This window comes from Fopius arisanus, unplaced genomic scaffold (assembly GCF_000806365.1).
Source record: "Fopius arisanus strain USDA-PBARC FA_bdor unplaced genomic scaffold, ASM80636v1 scaffold00055, whole genome shotgun sequence".
NCBI classification, from domain to species: Eukaryota; Metazoa; Arthropoda; class Insecta; order Hymenoptera; family Braconidae; genus Fopius; species Fopius arisanus.
In genome coordinates this window covers 830,286-853,675 of record NW_011887794.1, presented here as the reverse complement: position 1 = coordinate 853,675, position 23,390 = coordinate 830,286, and the positions used below count along the sequence as shown (strand labels likewise).

The 23,390-nt window shown below is 39.0% G+C and overlaps 8 protein-coding genes across 11 annotated transcripts; 5 read left to right on the top strand and 3 right to left on the bottom strand.

Annotated features, from left to right (window-relative positions):
- Window positions 1-341: 341 nt before the first annotated feature.
- Sc2 (trans-2,3-enoyl-CoA reductase Sc2) lies at window positions 342-2,327 on the top strand. Its single transcript, XM_011307723.1, has 6 exons — window positions 342-584; window positions 679-810; window positions 889-936; window positions 1,127-1,434; window positions 1,564-1,973; window positions 2,064-2,327. Exons 2-6 carry the CDS (start codon window positions 805-807, stop codon window positions 2,189-2,191), a joined length of 900 nt encoding a protein of 299 aa, XP_011306025.1. The 5' UTR covers window positions 342-584; window positions 679-804; the 3' UTR covers window positions 2,192-2,327.
- tous (testes of unusual size) lies at window positions 2,281-6,503 on the bottom strand. Its single transcript, XM_011307724.1, has 2 exons — window positions 5,653-6,503; window positions 2,281-5,570 (listed from the first exon to the last, which is right to left on the bottom strand). Exons 1-2 carry the CDS (start codon window positions 5,853-5,855, stop codon window positions 2,462-2,464), a joined length of 3,312 nt encoding a protein of 1,103 aa, XP_011306026.1. The 5' UTR covers window positions 5,856-6,503; the 3' UTR covers window positions 2,281-2,461.
- Window positions 6,504-6,674: 171 nt separating this feature from the next.
- On the top strand, window positions 6,675-10,039 carry sra (RRM_RCAN_like domain containing protein Sra). Of its 3 annotated transcripts, none has more exons than XM_011307718.1 (4): window positions 6,675-7,068; window positions 7,421-7,873; window positions 7,944-8,096; window positions 8,181-10,039. In XM_011307718.1, exons 2-4 carry the CDS (start codon window positions 7,432-7,434, stop codon window positions 8,303-8,305), a joined length of 720 nt encoding a protein of 239 aa, XP_011306020.1. In that variant the 5' UTR covers window positions 6,675-7,068; window positions 7,421-7,431; the 3' UTR covers window positions 8,306-10,039. The 3 variants fall into 3 exon arrangements, with proteins under 3 accessions (XP_011306020.1, XP_011306019.1, XP_011306018.1); XM_011307717.1 differs by having other exon boundaries at window positions 7,358-7,873; XM_011307716.1 differs by having other exon boundaries at window positions 6,678-7,068; window positions 7,417-7,873.
- Window positions 10,040-10,129: 90 nt separating this feature from the next.
- On the bottom strand, window positions 10,130-13,420 carry Cul5 (cullin 5). Its single transcript, XM_011307719.1, has 4 exons — window positions 13,330-13,420; window positions 10,995-13,015; window positions 10,800-10,923; window positions 10,130-10,731 (listed from the first exon to the last, which is right to left on the bottom strand). The coding sequence occupies exons 1-4, from the start codon at window positions 13,375-13,377 to the stop codon at window positions 10,537-10,539; spliced, it is 2,388 nt and encodes a 795-aa protein (XP_011306021.1). The 5' UTR covers window positions 13,378-13,420; the 3' UTR covers window positions 10,130-10,536.
- Window positions 13,421-13,465: 45 nt separating this feature from the next.
- Mon1 (vacuolar fusion protein MON1 homolog) lies at window positions 13,466-15,803 on the top strand. Its single transcript, XM_011307720.1, has 3 exons — window positions 13,466-15,081; window positions 15,175-15,277; window positions 15,342-15,803. Exons 1-3 carry the CDS (start codon window positions 13,793-13,795, stop codon window positions 15,480-15,482), a joined length of 1,533 nt encoding a protein of 510 aa, XP_011306022.1. The 5' UTR covers window positions 13,466-13,792; the 3' UTR covers window positions 15,483-15,803.
- Prp38 (pre-mRNA processing factor 38) lies at window positions 15,790-16,838 on the bottom strand. Its single transcript, XM_011307721.1, has 2 exons — window positions 16,624-16,838; window positions 15,790-16,532 (listed from the first exon to the last, which is right to left on the bottom strand). The coding sequence occupies exons 1-2, from the start codon at window positions 16,785-16,787 to the stop codon at window positions 15,800-15,802; spliced, it is 897 nt and encodes a 298-aa protein (XP_011306023.1). The 5' UTR covers window positions 16,788-16,838; the 3' UTR covers window positions 15,790-15,799.
- A 1,709-nt stretch (window positions 16,839-18,547) lies between these two features.
- On the top strand, window positions 18,548-20,296 carry LOC105268280 (venom acid phosphatase Acph-1). The gene is made up of 6 exons (XM_011307712.1): window positions 18,548-18,806; window positions 18,876-19,051; window positions 19,130-19,385; window positions 19,503-19,629; window positions 19,717-19,925; window positions 20,002-20,296. The coding sequence occupies exons 1-6, from the start codon at window positions 18,615-18,617 to the stop codon at window positions 20,143-20,145; spliced, it is 1,104 nt and encodes a 367-aa protein (XP_011306014.1). The 5' UTR covers window positions 18,548-18,614; the 3' UTR covers window positions 20,146-20,296.
- Window positions 20,297-20,397: 101 nt separating this feature from the next.
- Window positions 20,398-23,303, top strand: Ero1L (endoplasmic reticulum oxidoreductin-1-like protein). Of its 2 annotated transcripts, none has more exons than XM_011307715.1 (4): window positions 20,398-20,964; window positions 21,103-21,306; window positions 21,391-22,427; window positions 22,519-23,303. In XM_011307715.1, the coding sequence occupies exons 1-4, from the start codon at window positions 20,845-20,847 to the stop codon at window positions 22,568-22,570; spliced, it is 1,413 nt and encodes a 470-aa protein (XP_011306017.1). In that variant the 5' UTR covers window positions 20,398-20,844; the 3' UTR covers window positions 22,571-23,303. The 2 variants fall into 2 exon arrangements, with proteins under 2 accessions (XP_011306017.1, XP_011306015.1); XM_011307713.1 differs by having other exon boundaries at window positions 21,388-22,427.
- Window positions 23,304-23,390: the final 87 nt, after the last annotated feature.

The window sequence follows — 23,390 nt, the reverse complement described above, 5'->3', positions numbered from 1 at the left end:
TCCATCTATTTTCAAATATTTGTCTTTTCCTTTTTTTTCATATCATTTTTTCCCGTTTTTCTATCAATTTTCTACCATTTCCCAAAACGCGCGGGGCGGGGGGGGGGGGGCATCCGGCGCGCCAAATTCAAACAGCTTATAATACCCTAACTTATTTACAAAAAAAAAAAAATGGGGGATTATTTCTGTTTAATAAGCCACGATGGTGTTTTTCCTAATGAGAATTTCAATTTTTCAGATTTTAATTTTATTTATTTATTATGTATTTTAACTCAATGAAATGAATGAAATGACGCGCCGGGGTTCGATCTCGTTGACTGATAAAACAACCGGAAGTAACAGATAGATCAACAATGTACGCATCGTTTATTAACCAAGAGAGTATAGGTCATTATGTCACTATTATAAAACTCTCAATGAATTCATTATCGGCACTTGAATTTTCTCCAACTCAGCAATTATTTCGCCCGATAAATCAGTGAAAAAACTTGTCCACGCGAGATAGAGAAAATAGGTGGAAAATAATTATGTATTCATCTCTACGGTTTAGCAAAATCTAAAAGAATAAAGATATAAACAGCAAGGTATAAACGTTGATAAATTTAATAATCTAGCCAAAAGAATTATGATTGGATATTCAATGACTTTGTACTTTTTTTAAATTTTTTGCTGTCAAAGCCCCAGCGACACCACACGAGCTAACCGGAAGTGATGGGACGTGGATGAACTGTGAACTCCAGGACTCATACCTCAGACGGTCTATGCTGTTAGTCAAGGGTAGATCGAGCAAAGAATCCGGCGAAAATGGAGGCAATTAATAAATGATTTTAACAAACTCATAGTAATAAACACTTGTACATAATAATATTGATAACTATTTTATTACAGATCGAAATAGTTGGAGCAAAAAAATTAAACTCCATAATTACTGTCAGAGTGAGTAAACAATTACATTGAACCTTTTAAAAAAATAAATAAAAAAAGAATCACTAATGCATTTTTGTGATATTTGAAAATATTTTTAAAAAAATTCCCTCATTTTTGCCAATTGTGTGAATAATTCTGTCAGTTTCCTGAGTTTTATGTCAAGACGAAGAATTATTAATAATGAATAATAATTTAACAGGTAACCGAAAGCACAACAATAGGTGATATAAAAAAAGAATTGAATAAACAGAAGAAGGCCCCTTACGTAGCTCGCCAGTGCCTCCGGACGGATCCAAAAGGCAAGTCATTGTCAGACTCTGAGACAGTGAAGTCATTGGGTCTCAGTAATTCTTCGCAACTATACTATAAAGACTTGGGCCCCCAAATCGGCTGGAAAACAGTTTTTCTGGTTGAATATGCTGGACCCTTGTTTGTCTACATCTGGGTGTACACGCGACCCTGGATATTCTACGGAGAAACCAATCAAGAAGCAAAGCCCGTTGTCCAGTGAGTGATAATTATCCCATCCATTCGATAAATCCACGAATAATTCATTCTCAAAATGTCTTTCGATTCTCCATTAGACACTGTATGTTTACATTATTACCTGAAATTGAATAAATTTATTTGTTACAGCTATGCTGCAGTCTGCTGGACAATTCACTACGCCAAGAGGCTGTTCGAGACGATTTTTGTCCATCGTTTCAGTCATGCAACGATGCCCCTCAGAAATTTATTTAAAAATTGCTTATACTATTGGCTGTTTACTATGTATGTCGCCTATCACGTAAATCATCCACTGTACACCGAACCAAGTGGAGCTGCATCAGCAATTGGTCTTGCAATTTTCGTAATATGTGAGTTAGGTAATCTGAGTATTCACCTGGCCCTGAGGGACCTCAGACCAGCAGGCACAGCAGTCAGAAAAATTCCAGTGACCACTGGTAATCCATTTACATCACTCTTCAATTCTGTCTCCTGTCCTAATTACACCTACGAAATTGGCAGTTGGATTGGATTCACCATTATGACTAAATGCCTTCCAGGTGAATTTTATTATTCGATTATTCGATTATTCGATTATTCGATTTAAATAAATTTCCTCGAGCGAGTAATCACGAATTCCTTCCTTTCAGCTGCACTCTTTGCATTCGCCGGTGCTTACCAAATGAGCGTGTGGGCCCTGGCAAAACATCGAGCTTACAAAAAAGAATTTTCCGATTACCCCAAAGGTCGAAAAGCTATTATTCCGGGTTTATTCTAAACAATTGATTCCTCTATGTCTCTTTATTGAGCTTAAAATTTTATTCTATTTATATCTGAGTACTATTTAATTAAGGTAATCGATCCTTATTCGGCTCCCTTTTTCATTGTCTTAATAAATCATATTTTGTATAATATTTGCGAAATTTATTGCCCGAATAGATTATCAATATTTACAAATTACGCTATTTGTACAATTAGAGGGTTAGAAAATAAAAAAAAAAAAAAAAAAAAAAACTTGAGCATTCCATTGATGATGAAGAATCCAGTCTCATGTAGTTTTCTTCATCCGGGAAAATTGCCTTTTCAACGAGTCAATTGTTCTCTCCAGGTGATCCCTCTGTCTGATAAGTTCGCACTCAACCTCAAGACTTGCCTCTCTAGTCCTCTGCAGCTTCTCATCACTGCTGTATCGATTATAAAGATTCATAACAGCGACCTTGAGGGCATGGGGCTCTTGAATAACACCAGCAGTATCAACCAAGTCCTTCTGAATTCTCTTCATCAGCTGTTGATTATTTCTGTTTTTCTCCGCCTCGATCTGCACCTCTTTCTTCACTCCACTCAACTTATCACTCATATCACTGATCTGTAATTGAAGATTTTTATTCTCATTGTGAATCGTGAGCATCTCCTTCTCCATCCTCAGCACTTTATCCTTCAACTCCATAATCTCATCATCCTTCGGCTCTATCTGATTCTTCAGCTCCACGATTTTATAATTCAGCACAAACTTGTACTTTTCGAGTTCCTGATTATTTCTCTTTAAATCATAAATGCTCTTTTCCTTATCCTGAATAGCAGCATCCCTCTCGCTAATTTCCCCTTTCAGATCCCGCACATCCTTCTCCAATTGTTCAATAGTCTTCTGGTATTGATGCTGCTCATCTTGGAGGTGACTAACATTCCTCTTAAGATCCTCAATTTCTTTCTGATTAGCAGTGTATTTATTCCTGAGCACACCCGCCTCCCCCTTGAGCTTCAAATTAGCCTGGCGTTCTTCATAGAGCAGACTCTCATACCCAGATCTAATCTCCACAATTTCCCTATCTGCATCATCCTCAATCTGATCCTTAATCCTTTCATGGATGCGCACCTGGTGGGACATCTCCTCATGAAACTCTTGCAACTGAATCCCCTTTTCGTGCAGCAGTGCTTCATGTGTTTTGATTGTCTCCTCTAGCTCTTTAACTCTCGCAGCTTCGATTTTTTCAATTTTCCTTTTGTAACTCTCCCTCATTAGATTATTCTTCACCTCGAACGCCGAATATTTATCATACTCAACTATCAATTTGCTGTCATAACGGATCTCCATATCCTTGACCGATTTTTCATGCTCATATTTCATCTTGGCTATTTCAAAATTGATGTTATTTAGTTCGTTAGTCCTCTCCTCGTGCAACTTATCGATCTTGGCTTTAAGCTCCTCAATGGCCTCGCAGTATCCCTGATGCACCTGTCGCATTTTATCATTATGCTGCACTTCGATCTGACGCATTTTATAAGCGGCTTCAGTCTCCAATTCTTTAATTCTGATGGTCAGCTCTTCAATTAATTGAATTTTCTCCCCAAGATCATTCTTACCGATGAGAACCTCGCTGGTGTACATGTAATCACTATCCGGTGTAGCCTCAGGAGAGACCACCTTCCAAAAGCACAAACTCCCATCGCTCCCTGCAGATATGAGATTTTGCTCATTGAATGAGAGAGAAAAATTGGTGATGTCCGTGCAGTGAATATGAACGTCCTTGCACTCCAGGGCCTCCAAGAGAGGAATTTTGAAGGATAGAATTACACCACCAGGACACGTGGCAAAAATTAGAGAGTCGTTTTTACCAAGGAGTAGAGATGTCAGTTGATTCTTCGTCATGGAGAGCTCCCGAACTATTGCGTCCTCTTTTATTTCGTAAATTTTATTAATTTCATGGTTGACGATGCAGTAGATGGATGACGCATCGGCTGTCAACCCCACGCCATTGATCGAGACGTTCTTCAGGATGATTTCACCGATTCTGGTGCCGGTGGTCATATCCCAGGTGTAAATTCCCCCGTCTAATCCAGCTGAGATCAATTTGAAATCGTGTTGGGACCAGACAATGTGACTGATTTTTCCAGTGTGTCCTTTCAGGAGAAATTTACTGGAGAAGTCGATGGTCGTGTATACGTGAATGATGTTGGCATTGACAGCGGCAAAAAAATTACCTCCGTTGCTGAATTTGACAATTTTACAAGCGCGAATGGGAAATTCTTGCATCGTCAAGAGGTCGTCGATGGAGATGGTCATAAATCTGAGTTTGTCAGTAAACCCTATGAGACAGAATAGACCGATGGGGTGCAGAGCGACGGAGTAGATATTCTCCTGATACTGTTTGAACATAACAACGTTTTCAGACTCATAATCCCAGATTCTGACACTTCTATCGTCGTCTCCAGAGGTGATAAAAATGGACTTCCAAGCGCACATCGAGAGGCTATTGATCGGTCCTTGGTGCAACGCCTGCCCCATGATCCCCAGGTCCTCCGAGGTGACATCCAACAGGAGTGCTGATGTCCATAATTTGGCAACAAATAGCTGTGACCAGCCGGTGGTAACAATTAAGCGGTCTGAGCTGGGATTCGCACTGATCGAGTTGATATCGTAAAAGCTCTTTGTGGAATCCGGATCCTTGGTGACCTGCCGTGGCACCGTGAAGATGTGTTTGTTGATGAACTTGTGTTGTCCGTCCTTTTCGAAAACGAGAACTCTACCGGGACCGTAGCCGAAGGCAAAGCCCTTGGGGAACGATACCAATCCCTGTATCTCTTCACCTGATTTCTCCGTGGAGGGGTAGATTACAAATTCTTCTCGGACTTTGAGATTTATCTGGGTTACGTCGCTCATTTTGAAGATACTCTTGAGATCGCCGTTTTCGAGGAAGAGAATACGCCCGTCGTCGGTACCCGCGAGGAGGCGATCATTGTTGAGCCAGCAGATCGAGGAGATGAGAAGGTTATCGGTTTTGGAGAAACCGTAGGGACGCCAAATGGTCTCGGAGCAGGTGAGAAACTTGAAAGAGAATCTGCCGGCGAGAGCGACGAGTCCGATGTCTCCTGGATTGCAGGATATCTGGCTGATGAGGGCGGAGGGGTTTTGGGGATTGATGACTTTAATTGACGACTCGACTTTGCCCTTTTCCCAGGCGTAGAAGAGCATCGTCTGGTCCGGGAGGTCTGTCACACCTGCGAGGTACTTGTTGTCGAAGCTGAAAGCCACACAGGTGAATTTCTTTACCTCCGGACAGTCGTATGGAATACCCAGGGTTTTCCTACGACGTAGACTGTGAACGTCGTAAATTGAAATGATCGGCTTGTCCCCTACCTCACACATCGCCACGTATTTCCTTATCGATGATAGAATAATTACAATCAGTTAATCACGTAATTATCAGAAAATAAATTGTTGAAATGGAAATTTCAACTCACTTATTCGGGGTAACGGCGATGATATTGATCTGGTACTTCTCTGGGAGGCGAAGCAGCCGCTGACGACGCTCGTGAAAGTTGTGGATTGCCAGGGCATTCCCCACGGGGTATAGAATATCGTTATCGGTGATATAGTGCGCGTTACTAATTACATCGGTTTTTAAACCATACAAGACTCGACTCTGCAGTAGTGGCGTAGCCATGACGAAGATTTATAGTTGACTCTCAACGAATTATCCGATGTATTTAATTTCCCCTCCTTGTACGCGAGCATATAATGTCAAAAGACTTGTTTATTGTCCCCTTGACAACAGCATTTGAATTATTGATTCGATCATATCTCTCATCTGCAGATATATTTGAAAAAAATCCATTTGAAAATTACTCGACGGATCGGGTTGAATATCAGTGCAGATCAAATCCATATTAGGAGGTATCAACTTTTTCAAAAAAATTTCAGATTTTTTAAAAACAATCTATCCGTTTATTTTAATCCCTTTCCTAAAAGTTAACTATCCTATGATCCTGTAATTTGAAACACACAGGGAGAAATTGTATATACTAGGGTGGAAAATTGCTTCCAAGGTTGACCTTGGGCAGCAACTTTCTCACCCGAGGGCGGGAATTACACACACTTTACTCCCAATCATCAGGGAGCAAAGTGTAAAATGCAAAATGCAATGTGCATAGTGTAAAGTGTAAAGCTTTTATTTCTCAGTGTGATCTTAAAACTTTGTATTTTTACGTTTCATACAGTTCTACGTAATTTCCCGGCAAAATTATATAATGGAGAAGTCGAAAGATTACAAATCCTTCCATGTGGAAACAAAAAGGCAAAAATCCATTATTTCGACCATGATTATTTTTTCAAATCAAAAATCAATATAATGAATATTAATTATTGTATTGTATTACTATATACAATTGTAAATTGGGGTCGATGCAGTAGCGACTCAAATTTCTGGTGGCAAGTAGTGTGGGTATCGACGTTATCCACCCCACCCCAGGAATTTTTCATCCCCCACCTAATTACCCCAATTTTTCACCCCAGAAAACCCACAAATCTCATCATCATCTCATCCCAATTAGTTTTCCAATAAACAATTCATCACGTTCTTTACACCAACAACAATACTCGTGTAATGTAACACTCACAAATCGCAATGATTGCACCGAAATTTTTTCGCTCTCGTTCTTCAAACCCAGTCAGTCACTCAGTCTTGCATGAAATAATTGTGATAACAATAAGTGATAAACATCGTTGTGAGCCAGCATAAACACTACAAATACCAAGTGCTGTCAATAGATCGAAGAAACATTGTCCTTCATCTGCTCCTCATCTGCTAATCAATGGACATGATAATTTGCAATTAATATTCTAGTGATATTCCCAGACTTGGATCGAGCGGACACAATGTAAGCTATCAAAACATAAATATCCAGAGATTTGTATTTCGAATTATAGATTTTCCCTCACCCAATCACTGTTCGGGTCTACTTAACCTCGTCCAGTTGTTAACAATCCACCACTTAATTTGTGCTAATTACTAAAAGTTATCTCTAAATTATTCAATCCATCGAAATGTTCTCTGCGCAATAACAACCTTTGACATTAACCCATATCAATTTAATAACAGACTAGCATATCTCGATCAGCCCAGAGTATCGTTAATTGTGTGGTGATTATTTATCCTCCGTTAATTAGCTGACATAACCAAGTGCTGAGTCTCTGATTGCCACCGATTGCCTCTGATTTTTAAATAGATAGAACAGAGCGCAATGGACGAGAAACGTGAGTCAAACATGACAGACGACGAGGAAGATCCGGAGAATATAATAATAAACGAAGTAGATGGTCTACCAAATCTGCACCCTAATTTCCAACAACTCAACCTCGATCTCAGCGACGATAAAAGTACAAGTGACAAGAGCGTTAGAACATTAGATGAATTGGTGCACGATGAGGATCTACCAATGTCTGTTATCGTGACCAATGTAGATCCCCGGGTATTCAAATGTGACGAACTTAAGGCTGACATCGAACATCTATTCAAACAATTCGGTGATGAGGCGACATTCCAGTATTTCAAGTCATTCAGAAGAATGCGAGTGAATTACAACTCACCGGGTGCCGCTGCTCATGCCCGAATACAATTGCATCAAACACGTCATGGTGAAACTGACATCAATTGTTATTTTGCCCAGCCAGTGACGCCGATAGGTATAATAACAAAAATAACTCGATTTACTTTTCAATAATTGATAAATACATGTGATTAAATTGTCTCTAGATATAGAGGATCAGCATCTCCAGCCCCCAGCACTGACAAAACAGTTCCTAATATCACCTCCAGCGTCTCCACCCATTGGATGGCAGCCCAGAGAGGAAGGAGAACCACTAGTTAATCAAGATTTATTGGCTGCCATTGCCAATCTCTCCCCAGGTCATTACACCCTTGGACTATTGGAATAAATCCTGGAGGATTGAATTAAATATGTATTGTTAAATATGTGTGATTTGTTTAAAGGTGGAAGCCACGAGCTGCACGCCGGAGGCTCTGGTCAACCTGGCATCGTGGTGCACGTCTGCGAGACGACAAATTCACCCCAGAGGCATCCCCCCATTCAGCACACACGCTGTCCTGAACATTAAATTCTCCATTCATCAGCTGCAACATAGTCAATGGCAAATGATATCGATCGAATCCATCCAGGTGACTAATTCATAAATATTACGATAGAAAGAGAATGTAAGATGCTTTTCAAGAATTTCGAAGAGCCTTGAAAATATATCACGACCAGATATGGAGAGATAAGACGTGGTATGGAAAAAAATCTCTCACATTCAATCGCAATTGTGATCTCAAAAGCTTCATACATGTTACTGTGTGTATATTTCATTTACATTTGCCTTTGGAGTCATAAACTATCTCGAAATACCATTAATATTTGGAGAATGGAGAAAAATGAAGATTAACATATTAAAGCAAACTGGCTGTTCCGTATTTTAGTGTTGAAGAGAAATAATGATATGATATTCTGAGGAGTAATCTCGTTATTTCATTTGACAACTGATTCATTAATTATATATCTAAATGTACCTGCAAGTATGTCCTCTCGTTATCTGAGCGTTTTTCCTCATTGGAATATATTTTGCCATCTTGACATGTTTTTTGATAGATGTTAGGAATGAGTTAAACTACTTAGGTAACTGTGCCGGGGTAAAATTGACTTTGAAATGAACAATCGGAAGTATTTGATTCAAAATTAGTACAGCAATATGCTGTACTCTATAGTCTATGGTATAGGCACTAGTGATATTGGACGGTAACAAGAAACCCCGATAAATTCTCTGTTGTTTCTGCTTCGATCTAAATATCTTATATAAATGTATCTGAAGTGCGATGAACTGGGAGCTGATTATTCCAGGTATAAGCCTTGATAAACATCGAATTTAAAAGAGGCAATCGATTGCTCATCCATTGATGACTCTCAATCTCAAAACAATACGAGATTATTATTACTAGCTATTATTTGCTATTAATGATTCAATTGAATTGGGTGATAGGTAAAAATTCTCTTCCAATGAAAATAATTGTCGCATTTCATATGTTTAATTAACGTGATTATTGGAATAAAAAAGGTGAAATTGCGATATAATACAACAGATGTGCTGAACATATATATATCTTGGATGTCAGGTACATCCTCAAGAGAATAATCATAGAAATATGGGGAGAGGAAGATGAACATATTTTTCCCCCGATGAAAATCCGTGTGGAAAATGTTCAAAATATAAATATGAAATTAATGGTGTAATTTTATGTATGTATGAGAATGTGCATAAATTGCCGTAGTCTAATCAAAGAAATGAATAATAATGAAGAGGCAATGAGGCAGAGAAAGGTCAGATCCTTTTACTCAACTAAGAAATTTTTAATCATTATTAGTTGATACGTTCATCTCACAATTGTTAATCCTCGAAATTTGGAATTTTCCTGTTGTAATAAAATAGTTCCAAAATCAAAGTGAGACAATCTCATGAGACAGATCAAACTGCAATTATTTATTTAATGAATAATAGCGATGCCAAAGTTGCTAGAATGTTAATCGTTTGTTTTTGTAAAGCTTATTGATTTTATAGATTTTTAAAAATATTTCTTTTCGAGTGCTTACAAGCAATTGAAATTATATCGTAATATGTAAATCTGACAGTACAAAGAAAAAAAAAAAAATATTCAGCGAACAGAGTACTTAATGAAGAAATTTATCATTTACCATGTGCTTTGATGCTCAGACGCCATTCGTGTGTACTGGCCTAGGTGGTTTAATTTTTAACTAAAAATGTGTATAAAGATGAATTACTAAAAAAAAAAAAAAAAAAAAATTAAAATTAAAATTAAAATCAAACTTAAATGGATAAAAAGAAATCGCTAAGGATGTATTGAGTCAATAATAACACATTTGAAAACCAAAATTTGAAAAAAATTATTGTTTAATCAATGATGTTTAAACTTGTACACGTTACACGCTTGATTAAATCATTGAAATATTATTGAAGGCTTTATACAAGATATTCCCTATCAGACTTGATCCACTGGACACTAGACTATTTAATTTTAATATTTATATTTGTTTGAAGACGTTTGAGAATTTTAATGCTTTCCAATAATCACATGATTTCGCTTTCAACGTGTTATCCCATAGGCCATCAACTGATTATACAATCATTTCTTCTCATCGCCCTTTATTTATCATAAGTCTTGATTCACTCTTCGTTGGTATTGAAAGAGAATAATGGTAGAAATCTTAGGAATTGTTATAAAAATATACACGACATCAATTGATGAAACGGAAGAGGAACATACAAAACGAGATCTCGGGTTATGCCACGTAGACGAATGTATTTATATCATCATCATGTCGTTTTATGTATTTGTGCTCTATCAGCCATTCAATTTGCTCTTTGATCATTTTCTTGCTCGGTAAAAACATGTTCTTCAATATGTCAATCAGCTCTGTCTGTAGCTGTGCATTATTCATCGTCTTTCTCATTTTCAATATTTTTATAATCGCCTCCTAAAAGCACACAAACAATACCAAATTAACTCAATTAATTACCAATAACCTTTTAAATTTCCCTGTACCTGTACTCTCAATATTCGCAACTGCACGATGCACTGATTATCCTCCTCTTTACTACGTTCTGTCGACAACTGAAGTCTCCCAATGAGATTAATTTTCCCTCGTTTCTGGAGTTTTCCATTTTTCCTGGAAAATTGTCAAATAAACATCTGAACAATAAACAGATACCAATGGCCATAAAAACTCGAGAAACTCACACAATAGCGAATTCCTGATTGACCCAGCATCTGGTATCGTGAGTGAAATCCTTAGGACTGGAGGCAGGAGGATCCACCAGTACGAGCTGCCTCTTAAGTTTGGGAAAAGCACACAAAGACCACAAGGTCCTTCTCAACTCAGGATCAGGAAGTTCTGTAGCTAATCTAAGATTTTCATACGATATTCTCTCGAGTGGTCGTTGATTCCAGGCGAAGAGCACAGCCATTTGAAAAGTCGTCACATCTACATCGAATCTCCCTACCTGATTGGCAAATGTTATGGTGCCATTGGACATGTGATGATACCACTGTAGCTTTCTTCCACTGTGTTTTTTCTTATAAAAATCCTCAACCTCGGGTATATAATCCTCCAGTTGAAGTGGCAGGCTAACTGTAACCCTTTCATTGCTCCTGGCCCACGCCCCGGCATTCAAAATTTTGATATTAATGCTATCTGCTATGGTTGCCCTGCACTGCTCCTTGAATTGCTGATTAAGATCTTGAGAGACTTTGATATCTTGAAACATCCTTGCGAGTTTATTAACGTAATCGGCTGGCATGCCCACCTCCCTCAACCACTCCACCATATTCTCCTCCTTTTCCGAATCAGCTGAGGTATCCAAAATTAATCTCCTCGTTAAATGAGCCTTGTGGTAACGCATGAAGACATCCTTGTTCTGCACATATTTCAAAACTAAAAGAACATCACGAAGTTTGCTCTCAATCTCATCGGACGTGAGTTTTTTACTCAGTGGGGTCTTCCTGAGAAGCATATCACAGTAATTAGCCAACAATTCCGGGCACTTTGACTCCGGTTGGCCGTTATTATTATTGTTCGGTTTACCACCAACAGCAGTGGCAGGACCAGGCCCACTCTTCGAGGGTAATTCCAATCGAAAAACCGTCGAATCATTGACAACAAGTTTATACGCTTTATCGCGAACGGTGAGGAACCTGGGATCATCGTCGAATGCCTCTTTGACAAGGGCCGAGAATCTCCTGAAAAGATCCAGCAAACGTTCAACGTATTTTTCCGAATCCTGAGTGATAACGTCTACAGCTGCCATCATGTCAGCCAATCCAGCGCTGGATATGTGCTCCTCGAGATTCTTTAGCATCGGGCCAACCCCATCAGTGACTCGATCCATTAGTTTCATCATCAAGTGTAATTTATCGGTTTGATGCTCTCGAATCATCCTGGGGCACTCAGCGAGAATGGGGCCCTTGGCCGAGGCAACCAGAACTTTAACACAACAGTCTGTTAATAATTGAACACTCATGCAATTGGGTTCGAGATACTTTTGCGCCCTCAATTCCTCTTCCCGCAATTTTGTGTCTGCGTACTTCATGTAGCTCTCAACCCCATATGCTTGTAATTGTTCAGGTGCCTTGACACAATAGAATTCCTCAGTTGCCTCGATGTACGCAGCCTCAAAATTCTCCCTGTAGATCTGAAGTTTGTCTGACATATTTGAGCAGAGATTAACATAAGACTCCCTCACACCAATGACCAACTGTGAGTCAAAGGCCTCACCATTTCTTTCAGCCCTCACCAGTCGCATTGCCGAGTCCTGTAGGCGTTTCTTAATGTCATTGAATATACTCTGATTCCAACTATCTAGCATAAGCTTCTTAACGATACTCTCCTCGGTAGGATTCCTCTTCTGTATACTCGAGGTTGTTTTGCCAGCCAGAGAGCTCTCGAGCTGTCGAAATGGGGTCGGTAGATAATTACACTGGGTAAAAAATTTCCTCCATTCAGCTATATAAGCTTTCAACAGAGCTTGCTCCTCCTGATGAGTGAGAACTCTCTGCTGTGCCTGCTGTATAAAGTCCATGATATCCTCCTTGAGAGCGTCTTTCATTTTTGGAGCTCCTTTCTCATCCCACATGCACACCAGGTGGACAGAGTAAAATAGATCCTGCCATTCTGCCTGCGTCACTGGCTCTTGCTTCAGTAATTTCAAAATAATCGGTCGCATCGATGGCCATTTTTCCTCGAATGGTATCTGACCTCTGTCCTGGTGCATCAAATTGAACACATCATGAGGGAAACGTTTGAAATTCTGTGACAATTCTGTGAATTTTAGTATTCACCTGAGTTCTCATGCCACTTGATAATTATTCATATAAAATATATAAAAGATTTCATGCGCCAAACACATGAGATACACACGTAAAAGACCTCCAAAGTCTTGGTAAATATCAATTACAACACAACAACTCGAAAAATTTTACCCTAAATTAAAATCTCCGCGTGGTAATGTCATGAGGGAAGATTTTAAAAATTGTCAACATGTCGATTTATATATTATAAGGAAAAATGACAACTAACCTTCAATAACGCCGCCATTCTCACTATGATTCTTGACGTTCCTGGCATATTCTCTACGTGTATTGTGTATTGACGAGAGGCGACCCCTAACATTCGCCAACCAAAATATCACATACCATTGTGGTTCATGAAAATTCCAATTGCAATCTCCTATCACGACAATAATTGCTCCAAAATGATTAATTAAATTAGAACGAGAAATAAATCATAGTGCACAACCATTAATAATTGTATGGATCCCAGAATAAAGTGATAAATCTCTTATATATAATACTCGCCTAATCACTGTTTGAATTAACCCAATCTCCATCAATAATGTGTACATAAATATTATTAGGGAGGTGACAATGTTGATTATAACTCGATAAATCTTCATCGAGGAAGACTTCCTGCATTATCAGTGATGACTCTAAAATAAAAAAATAAAAATACCGTGTTTTCATCTAGTGATTGACAATTAGAAATGGCCTCAGAGGCAACTCCTATTGACGATGAAATTGTGGAGCCAGGGATTGAGCCTGGAGCATCCACGGAGACGATGCTGGTAACTACTAACAGTTTTGAGGAGTACGAGCAAGAAATACGGAGTAGCATCGATGATAGGAAAAAAGATGCTGGAGCATCTCCTGAGGAAGATGAGAGAAAACTTTTCAACAGTGAGAACCTGATGAATCTCAAGAGGAATCCATCCCTCAATGAATCAGACCTGGAGGATGTAACAAATGAACTCAGTCAATGCAATCTCGACACTGATCCTTTAAGATGCAAAAAGTGGTTGGCACAGAAAAAACATATATTTGTGCTGAGTCAAGCTGGTAAGCCAGTTTATTCGAGGCACAGTCCAGAGGACAAACTTGTGACTGTGATGGGAGTGATGCAGGCTCTGGTCTCTTTCGTTCAGGCTGGCAACGATATGATAAGATCAGTCCACGCTGGTAATACAAATTTTGTTTTTCTCGTTAAAGGGCCACTCATCCTAGTGGCAGTCTCGAAAACTCTCGAGAGTGTCCCTCAGCTTGCTCTCCAGCTCACCTACGTGTACAATCAGATTCTCTTCGTTCTTACTCAGTCTCAACTCACCAGAGTCTATGATCAAAGAAGAAACTTCGATCTCCGGAGATTATTAACTGGAAGTGAAAGACTGATTGATCATCTGCTGAATTTTATGGACAGAGAGCCAGCATTTTTTTTGGGGGCTGTCAAGTGCCTACCCCTGGTCCCATCCATGAGGGACTCCATCACCCAGACCATCATTCAGACATGTGGCAAAATAAAAAACCTTGTATTTGCCATTCTCCTGGCAAACAATCAGCTGGTGACTCTCGTGAGGATGAAGAAATTTTTTATACACCCTGCAGATCTGCATTTGATCCAGAACCTCATCGACAGTTCGGAGTCATTCAAGACGGCTGAAGGTTGGACACCAATTTGCCTTCCTAAATTCGATGCCAATGGATTTATGCATGCACATGTATCCTATCTCGCTGAGGACTGTCAAGCATGCCTTCTGCTCCTCACTGTCGACAGAGATGTCTTCTCGACACTCTCAGAGGCGAAGCAGAAAATCGTCGAGCGATTGAGAAGGACCAATTGCTTGGAGGCGATCAATGAATCAATGAATAGGGTATCTGTTACCACTGCCGATATTGGCTTGTCCGAGATGCGTCACGTACTCTATAAATGCCGAAGTACTGCACAATTCTGGAGTCCTGGGTTTCAACCACCTTATGTCAAAGATGAGGAGATTGAGAGGTACTTGAAGACAACAATTATATTTGTATTTTTCTTATTATTGTTATTGAATTTCTTTGGTGTTTCGTTTTCCAACATTCTGTATTTTTATAGATTATTGGGGCTGTACCAGTGTCTCCATCATCGTTTACATGCCCCCAGTCGTCCACTGAAATTAATATTCCAGCAGTTGGATAAGGAGACAATGCTCGCATGGGTAAATAATCAAATGGAAATAAAAATCATCCTAAACTCTGATAAATGATTTTTTTAATTTTTAGGTAACTTCTGGATTTGAATTATACGTAACGTTCGAACCCCTAGTAACTAAACCAGACGCCATAAACGCAGTGAGCAAACTCCTGAATTGGATAGAGAAGGAGGAAGACAGACTGTTCATCCTTAACTCACCGACATTCTGAATAATATTTAAGATAAAACCCTCCAATGAACAAAAACATTATCCAATAACCAATGGTCAAAGAACCGATGTTTAAATCGATGATTATTATGTAAATAATGAATTAAGACACTTCTAGTGGAGTTTTCTCATGTAAAAAATTCATTGATTCATAGTTGTACAGAGCTACACAGAACTGAGAAAACAGATATTCAATGATTCTATGTAAATAGCAAATGAAGAAATGATTGTAGGATATCTAGAAGAATGCCCTCAATAATTCAATTATGTTATATACAAAGATGAAAAATGGAAAATTGAAATAATTTCGTGACTGAATCAATGCCGATTACGATCTCTCTCACGTCTCCGATCCCTATCCCTCTCCCTCTCTCGATCCCTCTCCCTGTCGTCCCTCCTGTGTCGATCTTTCTCCCTTTCCTTATCCTTATGTGAATAAACCCTAGGAGATTTACTCCTCTTTCGCTCCCTGCGATCCCTCTCCCGACTCCTCGATCTCTTTTCACGCTCCGATTTCTTATCAGACCTGGAGTGTCTTTTGTCTCGATCCCTGTGACGCTCCCTGTCCCTCTCGTAATCATCCTGTCGTTTTCTAGTCTCATCCTTGGATGGAGGGATCTCATCATCCTCTGAGGTCTCTATACCGTCGTCCATGTCATCCTCTAGAGCAGATATCTTTGCCTCGAGCTCATTGTTCTCTTCCAGAACGTGCCTCTTCTGTATCCTGGGGAGAATAACATCGCAGCTCCTCTCCTCCCTCAGCAGACTGTCAATGAACTCGTCCATGTGAATCAGCTGAAATTGTCCCTGTTTGTTCTGCTGCCGTAATTTTCGATTGTCATTGAAGAGAGGCTCCAGGTACTTGTAGCAATCCAAAGACGTCCCAGTGAGTCTCATGTAAAGAGCACCCAGGGCACGCACATATTTGAATTCCTCATTCTTTATGAACTCCACTATGATATCCTTCTCTGGCTGAATTTGCAGCATTTTTAGAGTGAGACAGATAAATGGTGTGGGCTTGACATTTCCACCAAAAACTCCACCAATATATCTATCAATAAAACAAATATTTTATTCACTTGTCAATTGATGAAGAATAGACAATAGCTAATGAACATTGAGGTTAAAATTATATTCTTCACCTTAACTCCATGGCCTTGTCGACCAATAACTCGGCAGTTAGAGCAAAACACTCTTCCTTCCAGTATTTAGAATCATAAATACGTGATCTTATGATTTTCTCCACTAAATACTGAGGATTTGTCCCTCGAATTGACTTGGCGTCTTTAACCGTACGATTCGCCATGTTTACACTCAAAGAGGATTGACTAATGTAGAAGCTCAGTTCTGGGGGTTTGAGTGACCCAACCGGCATCGTAGTACTGCACCCCAAGAGAGGGAGGGCACCCCACGCAATGCTGGGGTGTCCATCAAGTCGACGGGGTGAATTTTATTTTCTGCTGTACAAATGCTTTTTGTTTTTCATTTGTTCAACTGAAATTTAGCCGACTGTAGGACGTACGGAAGGGGGAAACCACATCTTGTGGAATTTCAATGGAAAAAATTATTCAATCTATTGAATATATACCACTAATGAATTTATATTTTTGAAAGAGCGCGTTGTCCTAGCGGTAACGTGCTCAACTGGCACGCCGGCGGCCCGGGTTCAATCCCGGCATCATTCTTTTTTTTTTTTTTTTAAATAATTCCAATTTTTTTTTGTTAATGGCAAATCAATCGAATTATTGTTTAAAAACTGAATACCTCCTCGATTGTCATGTTACCCTGATACTTTTTCAATAATTTCGAATTTTTCACTTGTAGTGAAAATTTCAGTGAAGAGCTCCTCGATTGTCATGTTCTCCTGATACTTTTACGAAAATATCGAATTTTTCACTTTCAGTGAAAATTTCAGTAAATAACTCCTCGATTGTCATGTTCCCCTGATACTTTCACAAAAATTTCGAATTTTTCACTTTCAGTGAAAATTTCAGTGAATAACTCCTCGATTGTCATGTTCCCCTAATACTTTTTCAAAAATTTCGAATTTTTCACTTTCAGTGAAAATTTCAGTGAATAGCTCCTCGATTGTCATGTTCTCCTGATACTTTTATAAAAATTTCGAATTTTTCACTTTTAGTGAAAATGTCAGTGAATAGCTCCTCGATTGTCATGTTCCCCTGATACTTTTTCAAAAATTTCGAATTTTTCAATTGCAGTGAATACCTACCTGAAGAAAAAATTGGAATTATTTAAAAAAAAAAATGAATGACGGCGGGATCGAACCCGGGCCGTCGGCGTGCTAGCCGAGTACGTTACCGCTAGGACAACGCGCTCTTTCAAAAATATAAATTCATTAGTGGTATATATTCAATAGATTGAATAATTTTTTCCATTGAAATTCCACAAGATGTGGTTTCCCCCTTCCGTACGTGCTACAGTCGGCTAAATTTCAGTTAAACAAATGAAAAACAAAAAGCATTCGTACAGCAGAAAATAAAATTCACCCCGTCGACTTGATGGACACCCCAGCATTGCGTGGGGTGCCCTCCCTTTCTTGGGGTGCAGTACTACAATGCTGCTGGGGTCACTCAAACCCCGAGAACTGAGCCTCTACTTTAGTCAATCCTCTTTGTTTACAGTCCTCCAATCGTCGGTGATTCTCGGTTCTTCCCCTTCAAGTCCGCGAGCGCACAATAATTCAAATATTCCTGTTTACATCATACACAAGTGAATTTTTAACTATCCGATCTATCATAAGAATATTATAGTCTGGCAGCTATATTTCAACTTGTGAATGCGCAGACGTCATCGAGAAGCAACAGCACACGTAAAATTCTCATCTCTCTCATGAATTCTTGAGAAATTCAAATATTTGCGTTGATCCTTATCTCATTATCGTCAGCAAGAGATTCAATTGAGAGAATGTATTGAACTTGATGTGTCGGGGATCTAATCGTTGAATTTGTTCTTCAGTATCAGCTTCAGGTGTTATCGATAAAATCCTTGTACAAATTACGGAAGCACATGATTCCCTGAGAGATAGTATAGATAGGAATTTTTTTTATCTCAATGATAATGTTCCCCATCAGTCGAAGGATGGAGTAGACACTGGAACTATTCAGTAATTATCATGAATACATGTGATTTTAATGTGATATTGATTCTCATGATTGTTGGGGATCAGTGCAATGCAGAATTGAAGTTTATTCAATCAGTTTTCCGTCATGGAGCCCGTAGTGCTGATTCATTGCCAAATTGGTACCCCAATGATCCGTACAGCTCAAAGGACTGGTATCCTGTGCCTAATGGTGGCTTGACCAATGTAAAATCCAATATTTTATTATTTAATTAATTTATTATTATGACCTAATGCAGATTAATTGGTCCTCAGATTGGAAAAAAGGGGTCCTTCGATCTGGGGAAATTCTTTCGGACGAGGTATGGCACGTTCCTGGGAGATAGCAGACATCCCGATGTTGTGAAATTCTTCAGCAGTCACGTGGACAGAACTAAAACATCTGGACAGCTAGTGGCCGCTGGACTCTACCCACCGCAGTTTCACGAAAAGTATAATATCTAAAAAAATAATATAGATTCTCTCATTGTGATAATTGTCTTGATGGATACCAATTGTGGGATAATCAGGTGGAACAGTGATCTCGACTGGCAACCCATTCCGATTCAGTCAGCTCCATCCATGGAGGAGGCTTGGTTTTATTTCTCTTCGGTGGGGGTCTGCAGTAATTACATGAAGCAACAGAAGCTTGCAGAGACGACAAATCCCATTATGATAAAATATCTCGAGGACAATAAAGAGTTCTTTCAGAATATTTCACGACACGCTGGGACCAATGGAACGTATGAGCTTGCTTATATCGTTTATGTCACTATAAATTCCGAGGTATATTTATCATGATTTTTGGTTTTTTTTTAATTTATTTTTTTTGTTTTAAATTTTATTTCACTTTATCACTTGGTATTTAGTAGAAATTGATGACGATCATTACTTTAATTACAGATTGAAATGGGCCTCACTGCCCCTCAATGGACTGAAGGTCTCATGGCCAAGGGCAAACTAAAAGATAATGCTGAACATGTTTTTAATTTACGAGGGATTAATGACGACTTGAAGAAAATTAGCGCAGGTTCATTACTTGATTATTGTAAACATTACTAAAATTAACTACTTAAAAATGCCAATAGGGAATTATTAATTTTAAATATAATACAAGGTGTTTGGCTAAAAATGTGGCTGGAGAACATCGAGCAGTTTGTGTCCGGTAGAACCCCCAGGAGAAAGGCATTATTCTGGTCAGGACACGATCAGAATGTCGGAGATTTACTCGTCGCCATGGGAAGTTTCGATGAACCTCATGTTCCACCTTACAACAGTGCTGTAATACTCGAGCTGCATCACGTCAATGCCAAATATTTCGTCAAGGTGCATTATTATTGTCTCAATTACTGGAAACATTAATTGAAATTAGCAATTTGTAATGTGTTCTCATTTTCTGCAGGCCCTGTATAAACGACATTCTTATATTGAGCCGCTGTACATTTCCGGTTGCAACGGTTTTTTATGTCCACTGGAAAAATTTAAAGAGAAATTCGCTGCAATTATACCAGAGGACCCGAGAAAAATGTGCGGGGAATTGTTGTGATTCAGCAATTGAAATGAATGAGTAAAATTTTTCAATGAATATTACAGAAACTTCTACTGTCTCAGATTGATTTGTAAATAGAATTCAATACGTCAATTTTATTATTCAATCAAGAACCTTAAAAAAATAAATAATCCCCATATTATCTCCATTCCTGGCGTTTTTATTATCATCTGCGAGTCGAATATATGCGAAATCAGACGTTGGCTGATGTAAAAATTTGATAAAAAAAAAAATTTTCCTCCACTTTTCATTCCCCAATCGAGATAATTAATTGATATAAATTTTTATTGAATAAAAGACTGGACCACGTAAACCATAAATTATCTTCCACGTAGCGCGGACCTAGGATAGCGCACGCACTCTCTTTGGCGATGGTGGGGATGGATTTCTCCAATGCCAAAAAAATTCAGTTGCCCACGCACTTCAGTTTATACCCGTAGGTTCATCCAGACTGAATCTAGTGGCTCTGAAAGTTCCTGCAAAGACGTCACATCGTGTGTTTGCAATAACGATTGTGTTTCCTCATGAATACCAGCTGATACCGCCTATCAGCTGTATCACACAAGACAAAGAAAATAAAAAAACGAGGGACCTTGAATTCTAATATTACTCGTAAAGTCACACTTGCCACGTTCACGACAATCGAGAGATTATCAATGTGGGATTGAGTCAATATAAGTAATTGCCTCCATCCAAATGACCCAAACAGTGATCAAGATGTCGAGCATAATATTTATGCTTTTGTGTGGACTAACTCTGACATCGAGCAATTATTTTCGAAGCAACAGCGAGGTGAATGACCAGTGCTTCTGCAAGGTATGATTATTGACATTATGGTGCCTTCCATTTGTTCCAGTTTTTTTTTTATTTTTACGGACATAACCTCCAGATCATGTCAACAAAAATGAGGACAAGTTCAATGTCACTCAATGTTCAATGTTCATTGTCTTTCAGCTGAAGGGATCGATCGATGATTGCACATGCAACGTCGATACTGTTGATTACTTCAACAACGTGAGGATCCATCCTCGGCTTCAGAGTCTCCTGGTGAGAGACTACTTCAGATTCTACAAGGTGAATCTCATGAATCCCTGTCCATTTTGGGCGGATGACAGTAAATGTGCCTTCAGACACTGTCATGTACTGCCCTGCCACGACGTAAGTCCATTTAATTATTATTTTTTCATCACTACAGCATAAATTCCCTTCCATATGTTATAATCTCTATCGATCCTTCAGAAGGATATCCCCATAGGGCTTAAGGGGGAAATCCCCAGGCATCTCCACAAGACAGAAGCACCTTTTGACAAGTATCTAGCTGAGAATCAGCTGATAAATTGCGAGCAAACAGCCAAGGATCATAATCGAGAGTTGGGCTACCTCAATACAACCATCAGCTCCGAGAATTACAAGGAATTCGAGAGGTGGCAGCAGCACGACGACGCCCAGGACAACTTCTGTGTCAGGGAGACGACTCCTGGAGAGTACGTTGATCTATTGCTCAATCCTGAGAAATTCACAGGCTACAAGGGACCCAGTGCACACAGAATATGGAGGTCAATCTACATGGAGAACTGCTTCAGGCCTGATATGGGTCCCCAGAATTTTATCCACTCCTCACAGATGAACGGAATGTGTCTGGAGAAACGAGCCTTTTACAGAGTAGTTTCAGGACTCCATGCCAGCATAAATATCCACTTGTGTTCAAAGTATTTGCTGTCCCATCAGGATCAGACCCTCAGTCTAGTCTCTGGGCCCACAGAGTGGGGTCCCAATCTCGAGGAATTCCAGAAACGATTCTCTCCAGAGTGGACTGGGGACGAGGGCCCCAATTGGCTTAAGAATCTTTATTTCATATATCTTCTGGAGCTGAGAGCTCTTGACAAGGCTTCACCTTATCTGGAGAAAGAAGAGTATTACACTGGCGATGATGCCGCTGACGAAGAGACCAGGAGTGCTGTGAAGGATATGTTGCAGATCGTAAGATCTTTTCCAGATCATTATAACGAGAGTTGCATGTTCAATGGTGGTTCAGAGGCAGCGACATTAAAAGAGGAATTCAGACAGCACTTCAGGAATATCTCAAGAATAATGGACTGTGTGGGGTGTGATAAATGCAAGTTATGGGGAAAATTGCAGATTCACGGATTGGGAACTGCCCTGAAGATCTTGTTCTCGGGTAAATTCGATCAGTGGGAGACCAGTATGAATAATATCAGCAGAAAGCAATTTTATTTGGAGAGAAGTGAAATTGTCGCTCTAATTAATGCCTTTGGGAGGTAAATGGATTAATGATTGAGAGTGATAGAATGATTTTGATCTTGTCTTTGATGTATTAGTTGATATATTTTCATTTTTTTTTTTTTTCAGACTATCTGAGAGCATATTCGAGCTAGAGAGATATCGACAGATGATGAGATAGCCCAATTCAGAATACTAGAGCGTAGTAAACTATTCCAGACACCAGTGTATCCACATCACATTGTTATTTAGGAAGTAATTTAGGTAATAGTCGTGCAAGGAGTGATTAGCACTGTTGGTTGGGGCATTTAGTATCACGTGGATTAATAAAGATCCCCTGATTTTTATTTTCTCGAGGAAAATTAATGGATTCCATCGAATTCTCCTGTTCGATACTGTACCCTCTAATCTTTCTCTATTTTTTGATAATCGAACGTTTACACTCGAACGACCATTATTATCACTTGTAAGAGAAAAGGAAGATTTATTTTTCGATATTAATTTTTTCTGAGAGCAATATAGGATAAATTCCATTCAGGGTCCTTTTCAGTCTGAATGCAATACCGTTTCTGTAGGTACTATCTAATGTGAATTAACTGCAGAGCCCGACTGTATCTGTGATAAAATCTCCATCATTAGTTCTTCATTATTTAACGACAGAACGTCGTGTGCTGGTTTTTTTTTTTTTTTTTTTTTTTCTTTAATTTTCATTCCTTTTGCACAACAATCTTCCAGAGTAAAATTATTTTTATTTTCTAGTATTTATTGGAATAACTGTTGATTAATTGCCTTGAATTATTTAAGATTCCTTGTACATATATTTTCTCACCTTTATTACTCAATAATTCATGCACTGAAAGTAAATATTAGGGATTTGTATGATGTAGAGTGTGAAATAAATAACAAATTCCAAGAAAAAAAAAACCGTACATTTCAGAATGTAATTTATTCTAGCAACAATTTCCACTTGTCTTATGAGATTTTTATGCTAGGTGGTGAGT

Coding starts and splice junctions, on each gene's coding strand:
- Sc2 (XM_011307723.1), top strand. Junction 937..1,126: donor ACTCCATAATTACTGTCAGA/GTGAGTAAACAA, acceptor ATAATTTAACAG/GTAACCGAAAGCACAACAAT. Junction 1,435..1,563: donor GAAGCAAAGCCCGTTGTCCA/GTGAGTGATAAT, acceptor TATTTGTTACAG/CTATGCTGCAGTCTGCTGGA.
- tous (XM_011307724.1), bottom strand. CDS start 5,855: ATGGCTACGCCACTACTGCAGAGTCGAGTCTTGTATGGTTTAAAAACC. Junction 5,571..5,652: donor ATCGCCGTTACCCCGAATAA/GTGAGTTGAAAT, acceptor ATCATCGATAAG/GAAATACGTGGCGATGTGTG.
- sra (XM_011307718.1), top strand. CDS start 7,432: ATGGACGAGAAACGTGAGTCAAACATGACAGACGACGAGGAAGATCCG. Junction 7,874..7,943: donor CCAGCCAGTGACGCCGATAG/GTATAATAACAA, acceptor AATTGTCTCTAG/ATATAGAGGATCAGCATCTC. Junction 8,097..8,180: donor CATTGCCAATCTCTCCCCAG/GTCATTACACCC, acceptor ATTTGTTTAAAG/GTGGAAGCCACGAGCTGCAC.
- Cul5 (XM_011307719.1), bottom strand. CDS start 13,377: ATGCCAGGAACGTCAAGAATCATAGTGAGAATGGCGGCGTTATTGAAG. Junction 13,016..13,329: donor GAATGGCGGCGTTATTGAAG/GTTAGTTGTCAT, acceptor TTGATGCACCAG/GACAGAGGTCAGATACCATT. Junction 10,732..10,799: donor TGCGAATATTGAGAGTACAG/GTACAGGGAAAT, acceptor GTGTGCTTTTAG/GAGGCGATTATAAAAATATT.
- Mon1 (XM_011307720.1), top strand. CDS start 13,793: ATGGCCTCAGAGGCAACTCCTATTGACGATGAAATTGTGGAGCCAGGG. Junction 15,082..15,174: donor AAAGATGAGGAGATTGAGAG/GTACTTGAAGAC, acceptor GTATTTTTATAG/ATTATTGGGGCTGTACCAGT. Junction 15,278..15,341: donor AGGAGACAATGCTCGCATGG/GTAAATAATCAA, acceptor TTTAATTTTTAG/GTAACTTCTGGATTTGAATT.
- Prp38 (XM_011307721.1), bottom strand. CDS start 16,787: ATGGCGAATCGTACGGTTAAAGACGCCAAGTCAATTCGAGGGACAAAT. Junction 16,533..16,623: donor GACAAGGCCATGGAGTTAAG/GTGAAGAATATA, acceptor TTTTATTGATAG/ATATATTGGTGGAGTTTTTG.
- LOC105268280 (XM_011307712.1), top strand. CDS start 18,615: ATGAATACATGTGATTTTAATGTGATATTGATTCTCATGATTGTTGGG. Junction 19,386..19,502: donor ATGTCACTATAAATTCCGAG/GTATATTTATCA, acceptor CTTTAATTACAG/ATTGAAATGGGCCTCACTGC. Junction 19,630..19,716: donor CTTGAAGAAAATTAGCGCAG/GTTCATTACTTG, acceptor ATATAATACAAG/GTGTTTGGCTAAAAATGTGG.
- Ero1L (XM_011307713.1), top strand. CDS start 20,845: ATGACCCAAACAGTGATCAAGATGTCGAGCATAATATTTATGCTTTTG. Junction 20,965..21,102: donor ATGACCAGTGCTTCTGCAAG/GTATGATTATTG, acceptor ATTGTCTTTCAG/CTGAAGGGATCGATCGATGA. Junction 21,307..21,387: donor ATGTACTGCCCTGCCACGAC/GTAAGTCCATTT, acceptor TCGATCCTTCAG/AAGGATATCCCCATAGGGCT.